The 10,834-nt window shown below is 45.9% G+C and overlaps 1 protein-coding gene across 1 annotated transcript in view; it reads left to right on the top strand.

Annotated features, from left to right (window-relative positions):
• The window catches only part of ARHGAP26 (Rho GTPase activating protein 26), a 406,595-nt gene extending 400,382 nt beyond the window's left edge, over window positions 1–6,213 (top strand). Inside the window, 1 exon segment of the mRNA XM_006086413.2 lies at window positions 442–6,213. Within this exon segment, the coding sequence (XP_006086475.1) occupies window positions 442–530 (89 nt within the window). The 3' untranslated portion in view covers window positions 531–6,213.
• Window positions 6,214–10,834: the final 4,621 nt, after the last annotated feature.

Genomic DNA, 10,834 nt, shown 5'->3' with positions numbered 1-10,834 from the left:
AACCGTTTGAGTCCCAGGGGGTATTGAAAAAACACTGTCGAAGAATCCCAAACAGCGCAACCGCGCTTTCTCTAAATGAGTACGAAAAGACCCAAACAGCGTGATAGCGCTTGTTTTATTTTATGTCGAGAAATATTAACGGATATTAATTAAAAGGAGCTGTGTGATGTACTTGCGTCAGTAAATCTGAGCGCGCGACTTCGACAATCGGTAACGCACCGTCAGCTGTCCACAATGTTCGAAATGTGCTGGGTTTTCTCGACATAAAATCTCAGCAGCGCGATCGCGCTGCTTGGGACTCAAACGGTTAAGCAAGTCCTCGGATTATGTAACTTACTGAGCAAACTTCCTTCACCCTCACATCCGCAGAAGCAGCACACATCCCCCTCCCGCCCTATCTGTAACATCATCTCTTCTTGCTCTCTCCCCTTCCTGTTACAGTTCACCCGTCTCAGGAGCCAGGCTGGTTGGAGGGGACTCTGAATGGAAAGACGGGCCTCATCCCCGAGAACTATGTGGAGTTCCTCTAACCGTGGGCCCAGCAGAACTGCTGAGCTTTCCATGGTATCCATGACAACTGCTGAGTCCAGTGTTGCAGGGCATTTCTCTGCCACCGAGAAGTGCAGGGTGACTGACTCTGCTGCTCCCTGTCAACACCAGTGTTTCTGTGAACTTTGGTGTCACCCTTCCCCACGATCATCTCAGCTGACCTGTGGTGACATTGCAGGAAACAGAAGTAAATCAGCAGGGGAGGCCATTTGATTTTGAAAACTGAGAGAAAGGCTGGCGCAGCCATCTCTCTTGTTCAGCACCCAACTGGGGAGCACTCCTTTTGTCTCAACAGCCCCCCCAAATTCCCAACCTTCTGAAAGTGGAAGTAAGATCCTTAAGAGCATGTGGGGCTGGGTCACGGCTTCGAGATCCAGGCTGGGCCATTGCTCTTGTTTACAGCAGACGCTCTAACCCACCTCTCCATACTCAAGACCCACAGGGCTCCAGGCTGCTGGGGCTGTTTGTTTGCATGCAGGATGGAGAGGGCTTACAGCACTGTTTACATAAGATCCAATCTCTCACCATCTCCAAAACAGCCTTGGCCCAGCATCAGCAGAATTCAGTCCAGTCCTCTCATGCAAGGGAGCACACACACCCCACATTCCCCTCCTCCCAAGCTAGGAACTTCTCTGCCACCGAGGGCTGCCATCGCCTCGTAACCATGGCAACCCAACCTACTCTAAACCAAACCAAAAAAAAAAAAAATAACACACTCTCTTTGCATCACATATTTTTTTTCTCCCCCCTTTTGGATAATTTTTTGAATGGTTTTCCAATAAACTAGCGCAGAAGATCAAGAAATGAGCGTGGTCTGCTTTGGGCAGACAGAAAGAATAGCAACTGGGAACTGTTTCCTTTCTGATTTATTTCAGCAGCATCAGGATATATTTGGAGTAAACGCTAGTAACCTCTTGAGGTTAAATTACATCCAGGCTTAATATTTCTGTTCTTCCATGTAACTGGTGTTTGCTTTCTAGAGGGCAATATGCCGTCTCCCAATGGGTGACACCCTCCCTTTCCTGCCTCAGTCCCTAATGGCGTCCCGTTTACCTGTCCTTGCCCCTGCCCTCGCCTGCCTCTAGCCCATCACTGACCACCCCTGGCAGTTTTCAGATGCCCTGGTGGTTTTCAGGGCCAATTCCTAGTCTAGCCCTATGGCCTATTGTTTAAAAGGACATATATGTTCACTGCCATTCAGAAAAAGGGAATTATTTCTCAGGCTTTTGAGGCATGAGATTAATGTCATGAGCCATTGTGATTCAGGAGGACACCAAAAGCTTGAGGCATAGAAGGTGGGCATTTCCTGGTCCCCCAGGGGCTGGGTCTCGGGGCAGACTGCCTTGGGTGGGGAAGTTCGGCCTGGACACTTCAGATTCACTTGGCCTCCAAAGGACAGAGTCCCCAGGATCTTCCGCACTTGAATGTCCTTGCAAGAGTGGCTCTGGGCAGACAAACTTTAGACTGATGGACTGTCAGGCTCCCGGACCCCTCCGATGGCAGCCACACTTCAGAGTGTATCCTGCTCCTGGAATTCCTCTTTAGGGAAGTTGAAAGAAGAAAAGAAAAACTTGAATGTGTTGGATTACTGTATCTTTTACATTTTTTTGAAAAGATAAACCTGTAAATAGAGTGATTTGAAATAACTATATGGCAAAGTTTTATATTTGATATTCTTGAAGCTAGTTGCCCCACACATTTTAAGCTTTTATTGCTGAACAAGTGTGTATAAGAAGGAAAGATGGGTCTCAATCTCGAAGGGAGTCAAGGTCATACCTCCTGGCCTTGAGGAAGGAGAAGGTATTTCTGCACATGCTCTGCTGGCTCTTGTCAGTGGGCATAACACATTGATGGTGTCCAGTCTTCTTTACCCAGAGGTGGTTTTGAGCATTTCTTGGGCTTTGGGTTTGGAGATGGAAAGAGCATCATCGGGTAAAGAATCTTTCCAAGAACTCCTGCTCCTACTCAGCTCAGGATTAAATAGATGGGGCCAGGGCTTAGACATATTTTTTTCATTTTTATTCTCAGGTGTGTTTCTTGGTATCCCAGGATATCAGGACAGAAGGATATAGGATAACTGCATACTCCTTTTTCTGCACATCTTCTAAGACTTTATGAATGAAGCCAAGTGAATTTGTAAATGTTGTGTGTGTCCAAGTTCTGAGGAAAACTGGCTTCTTAGGATCTTTTATTCTCAGTATACTGTGGCTTCTTCTTTCTCTGGACATGTTCATGCCCTTCCTGTTCATCTCAAATTTCCTGTAACCCCAAACCAGGGAAAAAACTCCAAAGAGGATTGGAGAATGTGTGGTTAGCGCTTTATAGCTGGTTTCCAAGTTACTGGGAGTTTGCCATCGTGACTCAGTTCGTGGGTTCAGGGTGACACAGCGACCACCCAGGAGCTCCCCCAGCAGCAGTTGAGACACTACCACGGGGTCAGAGAGCAAGGAATAAGACTGGGCAAACGCGGATAGGACTTGGGAAAGCTATCACTGAAAACCCAAGAAGGAAATTTATGAATAGGCTCCACCTACTCCCTGTGGACTTGGAACAGCCTAGGGACCTGTTCCAAGGGCCTGAGGGGACAAGCACACTATTCCGCTGTGCTTCCCAAATAGGAGGAGTGCAATGTGATGCTTTTAACACATTTCATATTGTCACCAGCCCGTGGAACCTTGACTAGAGCTAACATGGAGGAGAAAGGTGCAGGCCCTGGCCGGTAGTCCTCACTGGAGCATACCAGTGGACACTTGGCCCCGGCTTGACCACTTGGAAACATGTCCCTCCCTCCTCAGTTGGCCCTGATTTGAAGCCAGGGGGAAATAGAGCTGCTGCCAACGGGAATTTTTAGGTAGATCCCTTCCCAGCATCCCTGTGGCCATGCTGGACCTGTGGCAGATGGCTGCTCCATCTCTTGGCCCAGTCAGGCTTACTCCTCCCCATTTGCTACAGAACTGGAAAAACTGCATATGAAGGGAGCTGACAAATAGGAAGTATTCTGGAGACTAAAACTAGATTTTCCCATCTTCACTGTCTCTGCCCCCCAACCCCTTAAGGCTCTGCTTGAACAGGGAACTTTAGGACATATTAGGGGTGTGAACCAGGCATTAGAGTGGAAGACTGTTGACCAAGGTCCCTGAGCTTCCCCAGGGGCCTAGTTTTTTTGTAAGGCCCTGGGATCTGCTGGGCATACAGAGCCTGAGCCTTTGTTGGGTAATAAGATCAGTCTCTCACTCCTTCAGGTACTCACAGAAATCTATGTCTACAGAATACCATGTCCTAAGAAGACAACTAGTTTCAAACCCCTGCCCCCAGGCAAGTAGGTTCCTGATTCACTCAAGATTGGTGATATTCTCTTCTCTTTTCAAAAATAAACGTATAGGGGTAGACCAGTATAAGCCGCCTTCCTTGGTATCCTTAATTAGAGCCAGTTTTTAGCTTACTGTTTTAGTATTTCAATGGCCAATGTGTTTTCTTGTCAGACCAAATGTTTTGTTCAGCCCCATTCGAGTTTATCCACTCTTGCTGAGGATTTTGTATTAACAGAGGCAGAGAGAGAGAGATCAGGACAGTCAAGCTCCTAGGGACAAGGTCTCTCGGGCATTGGTCAGGACCCCACGATTGTGTGTGCCATATCTAGCTTGAAAGGAAGTCCTTCTACCAACTGCATTTGTGTCTCCTGAAAACAGCAACCCCGGTCTCACCAAAAGTTCAGTCCTGACTCCAAAAACATCCATGATTGAGCGATAGGGAGACAGAAATGATTGATGATAACTTCATCACCTATTAGTGACTGTCTATTGGCACCTTTCATCCCCTGGCTTCTCTTTCCAAAAACAAGTCTGGACCACCCATCTTTGTAGACACAGGACTGCCAGGTACAACAGTGGCCATCGTGGCACCTGCAGTTTCCCTAGTATTGAATGTCTGATGAGCCACCGCATCACCCAAGTGGGTCGCCAGCACTGAAGAAACCAAACAGCCTCTCAAGCTGCCTGGCTTTCAAAGGAGTGTCCTAGGCGTTCTGTCCCAGGAGTTATCTGTCATCTCTGGCAAACTCGACAGTAACCAATTACCTAGACAACCCTGCCCCACATCTCTTTAAGTTAGCTGGGTGTCCTCTCACACACCCTGTACTGGTGTTTTAAAAATTTATCTTGTGCTCAAATGTGTTTGGCAGCCACGCTGATCTGCCAGGTGCAGAACTACTCTGTAATTGTAGCGTCAGAACGACAACAGTGGCAGTGCACTGTGCACAATTCCACAGCGTGCCTGAGACAGAACCCAGCAGGTTGTCTAACTAAAGAGCTCCCCAAAGCAGAGGGAGGGACCCTAGAGAGTGCAGACGTCATTCAGAGCCAGTCCTGCTGAATTGTGGTCTTCCAGCAGAAGCACATGGATTCTTGGGAAAGTATTGGGTGAAAAGCAATGATAGGAGCAGAGAAAGAAAAAGGCAAACCGGACTGAAGAACTTTGAGTTTTTTTTAAGAGTGATAAGTATAGTTCTTAATACAGGAAGAAAAAAAATCGATCACAAAAAAGTTCACCACTGATGTGTTTACAAAAGTTTTACAGGACACGACAAGATAGAAACATCTTTGAAGGTGGAATGGTTTAGAGAGCAAAGGCTTGGCATTGCCCTAAACCCCATATAAGAGTAGCAGTTACTATTAGGTCAAAATTCTCCTGAGTGTAGTAAGAACCAGAGTACTGGTCATCAAGATGTTGGAATAACCTGGAGACATCAAGACATTCTACGCCATTCTGCATGGACCATCTCTACAAAGTTGTTCAGACACCTGTGAGCGCCTCCTTGGGGATCCAGATGCCAGAGTCAACCTTGTACCTGTGAAAGCAGCTCCTCTGACAGTTCTAAAGTATACATGTATCAGTATGTGTCTGTGGATGTATGTATGGTGCACATTTGCACATGTAAAGATACTCATAGAAACTCACTAACCTGGCGGTCGCTGAGCCTTCGCAACCTTTAAGAGTTGAAGGTTGAGAATTCAAGAAACAAGAGAGGCTGTTGATTGACTATCAAAATGACCAGACATGTAAATGAAGTGCCATTTTAAAACTTTGTTCATATTAAATGATTACTATCTACAGCTGTATTCCATATTAACTTATTAAAAGTCATCTTGAAAAAAGATCAAACGCGTAAGTGTTCAGTAGCTAATACTAGACTAGTGTTCAGAAGCACTCTAAAAGACATTTGGTCCATATTTTGGAGAAGAAAATATCTGCATGTTTAATTCATAATTTAGGCTACCTTTGAGTATATTATAAAAGTGCAGTGTGGTATAATATCAATAAAGTACTTAAAAATGGCACTTTAATGTTTTTATAAATCATAAATAATGCACTGTTTTAAACTTCAGTTCAGTATTGAATATTGACTGGTGTGTAGAATCCAATTCCGTAATTAAAAAGTAATTTGTGACTAGAATAGAACTTTTCTCCTGTTATTAATGAAACAGTTTTGCCATGTTCAAGCTTTAAAATAATGTGCTTTTGCATCACAAAGTATATCTATAAAGAAGTACAATTTCGGTTGAGTGGCCTTGAAACTTGGCCTTCGTACATTTGTTTGGTTTACGTGACAATCCCAATAAAACAAGTGGAAGTATGATTTTTGAATTAAATGACTTTTCCATTTGATAGTCTGTTTTTTTCTTATGCTTCTGATAACTTTTTGACGTGCATATTTTAATATATCTTCAAAACAGCAAGGACCATAATCAGAAGTCACCTGGCCCTAGCCGGTTTAGCTCAGTGGATAGAGCGTCGGCCTATGGACCAAAGGGTCCTGGGATCAATTCTGTTCAAGGGCACATACCCTTGGTTGCAGGCTCCTTCAGCCCAGGCCCTCGTTGGGGCTCATGCAGGAGACAACCAATCGATGTGTTTCTCTCACATGGATGTTTCTCTCTGTCTTTCCCTCTCTTCCACTGTCCCTGAAAATCAATAGAAAAGTATCCTGGGTGAGGATTAACAACAACAACAAAAGTCACCCACCTGGGCTCCTGTGGGTCTGGTGACAATTCATTCTGATGTCTGACATGCTCTGAGCTTCGGTTTCCTTAGAAAGAGGTCAAATGCCGGTGCCCTTAAGGAAGAGCCATCACGCATGTTAAACAGTTCAGCCCCAAAGAATCGTATCCCAATAAACATTTCTGACTTTATCTCCTAGAGTACATATTGGGGGGTTTTTCTTCATAAATTTGATTTTCTAATCAACCATTTTCTGGAACTTCATTGCCGTGGTGTGGAATAATCAAAGAGCCAGAACACAGGCAGTCCCACCAACAGCTGGGCATGACCCACAGGTTTGCAACTCAGTTACTTGCAACATGAATCCCGGGGTCACTCATATTATTCAGCCTTTTTATTCATTATATGCCTTGCCAAGTACAGTGGGGCCTTGACTTACGAGTGTCCTGACTAACGAGTTTTTGAGATACCAGCTGTCTCTCGCGATTTTTGCATGAGTTGACAGAGTAATTTGAGTTACGAGCTCTTGGTCTCAGAACCAATTAAACTTGTAAGTCAAGGCCCCACTGTACATACTGAGTTGGAGCTGGAGGCCCGGGTTTACAAGGTGCACCTGGCTTCTGCAGGGGGAGCAGAGGATGGGGAGAGAGAGGGCAGGGGGAGCCTGGGCTAGAGGACTAGGGGTGAAGTTTCTGGTTCCAGAAACTTGCCCCGGGGAAACAGGAGTCTAGGCTCCCTTGGTGCCTGGTTCTGAAGGGGTGGCCATTTGAACGCACGGTGATGTGTGAGCTGTTTATACCAGTGATGGCGAACCTTTTGAGCTCGGCGTGTCAGCATTTTGAAAAACCCTAACTTAACTCTGGTGCCGTGTCACATATAGAAATTTTTTGATATTTGCAACCATAGTAAAACAAAGACTTATATTTTTGATATTTATTTTATATATTTAAATGCCATTTAACAAAGAAAAATCAACCAAAAAAATGAGTTCGCGTGTCACCTCTGACACGCGTGTCATAGGTTCGCCACCACTGGTTTATACTTTCTCATTTGTCACTTAACAAGGCACTGGCTTACCCCTATGAACAGCCCAGACTCAGTACCTGCTCCCTTCACTGAGCTTGCACCTGGCCTGGAAAGTTCCCCCAGCATCTGAAGCCTCATACATAGGTGAGGTCACCAGGTACCTCCACAAGGCCCATGTATCTGATGCCCACCATGCAGGGAACAAAGAATACGGTATGTATTTGTGTGTGTTTTATGCTTTGGCCTTTCCAACAGATTTTTTTTTTAACAGAAAAGGGTTTGTGTTCTTATGCTTTTTCACTCTGCTTTTAGCAGCCACTCAAGGCCAGAGCTCAACTTGTGTCACGTCTTATGGTTTGCTTGGTGTCTCTCACCTGTTTGTTCTGGCTTTGTGATTGGTCATAAGAGCACCTTGTTTAGAAATGGGCTTGATTGGCACTTGAAATGAGGTAAATAAGAGATTTTCTCAGGCCCCAAACACGTTTGCCGTCTTGGGAATTAAGTCGGGGCTTTAATTCTGTCTTTTCTCGGTTCTTTTTCAAACTCCACTCACATGCACATCTCTCCTACCCAAACGTGTCACCGTCATTGGCTTGCCCTGCCTTTAGTAGCACTAAGCTGAGCTGCAGCTAATTAACTCTACTGCGTGAGTCAGGATGGCCTGAGTTCAGGCTGCACATCAGCCAAGGGAGCCTCTAACCGAGGCAGTTACTGCTCAGGGTGCGTGAGGCTCATTGCATAGGAGAGGGAGGAGCATGCCCCACTAGGGCTCCACCCTTCAGAATGCCACCCTGCGCTACCCAGACAGAGCCAGGCAACGGAGACCAAAGCAGGAAGGTTTTAGGGTGAAATGATCAAAACCTCGACCCACTGTATCTCACAGCACTTAGCAACTCCTCTCACGTGTGTAGCTGTTTTTTGTGTGTAATTAACCCCAGGAGGCCAGTCCGAGCCTTGATTTGCTAAAACCCAGGTCGCTAATAGGCTTTCCCAAGGCCAGCTAGCGAATTAGTCAGGACTTGAATTCACAGGTCCTTTCTCTAGGTAACAAATCACATTTTACCCTCCAGGCCTTGTGCCCACCCGAATGGGATGGGAAGGCTTGCCTCACCTGTGTTAAATGAGAGGAAGGAATGGCAGTAAAGAACAGCAGTCTTTCTTTCCCACCTTTTCTCCTAATCACATCATTTTGCCCCTTTGTAGTACTTTCTACCTGTAATTAATTATTTGTCACAAAATGTTTGGGGCCTGTTTTTCTCCTAATAAACAGCTCAGTGAGGACAGAGACCAGGCCTTGTTGACCCATCGCTGCCCAGCACCCAGCTCAGGGCCTGGCACACAGCAGGTGCCCAACAGCAAGTGAAAGAACTCAGGTAAAGCGCTGCTCTCAGCTATAGTCCCTCCCTGCTTTACTCAAAAGTTCTGGGGGCAAGAAAGAAATTGGGCGTCATTAGACTTGGGTACTTGAACGCAAGGTGACTTCATTGCCCTTGGCAGGCTACTCCACTTGCTCTCGTCCTGGGATTAGGGCTGTTGGCAGAGACTTCCCCGCCTCCATTCAGGCACACACAGCCACATTCTTTCCCAGCCTCCTTGCTAGGCTCTTGGCACAGGGAACCATCTGGAGAACTGATTGACCAAAAGCCAAAAGACCCTTTGCTGTCACCTGAATTACGTATGGTTTATTTTACAAACTTCATACCAGGCTGGGGAACCTGCCTTCAAGCAAACCCACATCAGAATTACCCCCAAAATAAAAAGTATTCATTTTTTAAGGACCCTTAAAGAAAATTCCACACTGTCCCATGGGAACTTGGTCTGGGATCTAACATACCATGAAGGGAATCCTTTGATCTAACTGAAGTTCCCAGGGTGCAGCTTATGTCCATTTACTTAGTTTTTCCTTAGCGTGGAGAACGACTGGCCATCACCTTTTTAGAGCCATCACCCACCATTTTCATGTTTCCATTCAGCCAACACTTCTTGGCCATCTCTTGTGCCGGGAGCTGCTGAAACCAGGAGGCATAGATGCCATCTCTGCCTCAGGGAACTCACCGTTGGCCTCGGTGATAGGCACGTGTGCACGAGACCGCATTGGCCACGTGCTGGCAGGTAGTCTTGGGCTCTGAGGAAGAGTGATCCTTTCTATTTGGGAGGTGGATACCAGAGAGAGCATCACCGAAGAAGTGACATTGGAGGCGGTTCTTGAAAGAGTGAGATGCATTTGCAAGTGGAAAAGTGTCCCACGCACAAGGACAGCAAGGACCAAGGCATGCGGGAGAGAAGGGGAGAGGTGAGTTCACTATGAGCAGAGCATGAGGGCTTCTGGGGAATTGTCAACTATTCACCCTCTCCCACCCTCCACCTTAGCCTTTTCTCTCAATGACCAACAATATCAGCCAACATGTCTTACTGTTTTACTACGTACCAGACACTACGTGCGTTAACTCAATCTTGAAAACATGAATGAAGTACTGAAATTACCCTTATTTTATAGATCAGGGAGGTCACACAAGCTAGGGAGTGGTGAAACTAAAATTCCAACATACTAATAGGTCTGCTTCTATAGCCTACATGCTCTTAACATCTTTAAAGTTTCTTTATAGCTATATACATAATTTTACATCAATGCGTAAACACTTTTTAATTGGACAGAAGTTTTTCCTTCCGTTTTTGACTTGATTCTTCCAACCTCCTCCTTTTCATAACCGATGTCAAGAACCTCATTATGCCCGTTCAGCCACGAGCCCTTCAGAAAGCACAATCTCTGGCAAACACTCAGCTTTGGCTTTGCAGTGGCTGGAATAAGAGCAGGGCATGTTTTGATTGAAATCCTTCCTTCTAAAAGCCCTTTGCTCACTCATCTTGGGTGAATAGCTCCCCATTTATGGAGCTCCATGCAGACACTCCTGGTTTTCTGGGCAGCTCCGGGGACTACAGCTGCAGCCTTTGGCCAGTCCCACTGCCCCTGAGGATCCAGCCAGGAGGCAGCTTCTATAGCCATCTTTTGCTCACTGGAAATATGTAATGTGCAAATTTTTTTTAAAAAATGTAACAATTTAAAGACAGTCCGCCTCCCCACACTGATCTGCTGCCAGTGACAGACCTTTAGGGGATTGCCAGGGAAATCCCACGAGCGTGTGTCTTCTTGTGGGACAGGCATTGTTTCTAGCCTAACCTGCCAAGGCTAAAAAGCAGAGAATTTTCTTGGGATTTTAACCCCCTCTTGATTTGAAAAAGAGCCAGAGGAGAGAGCATGAGA

The sequence above is a fragment of the Myotis lucifugus genome, unplaced genomic scaffold (assembly GCF_000147115.1).
Source record: "Myotis lucifugus unplaced genomic scaffold, Myoluc2.0 scaffold_28, whole genome shotgun sequence".
NCBI classification, from domain to species: Eukaryota; Metazoa; Chordata; class Mammalia; order Chiroptera; family Vespertilionidae; genus Myotis; species Myotis lucifugus.
Note: the sequence above shows the minus strand (reverse complement) of the source record. Positions and strands in the feature narration are given on the sequence as shown.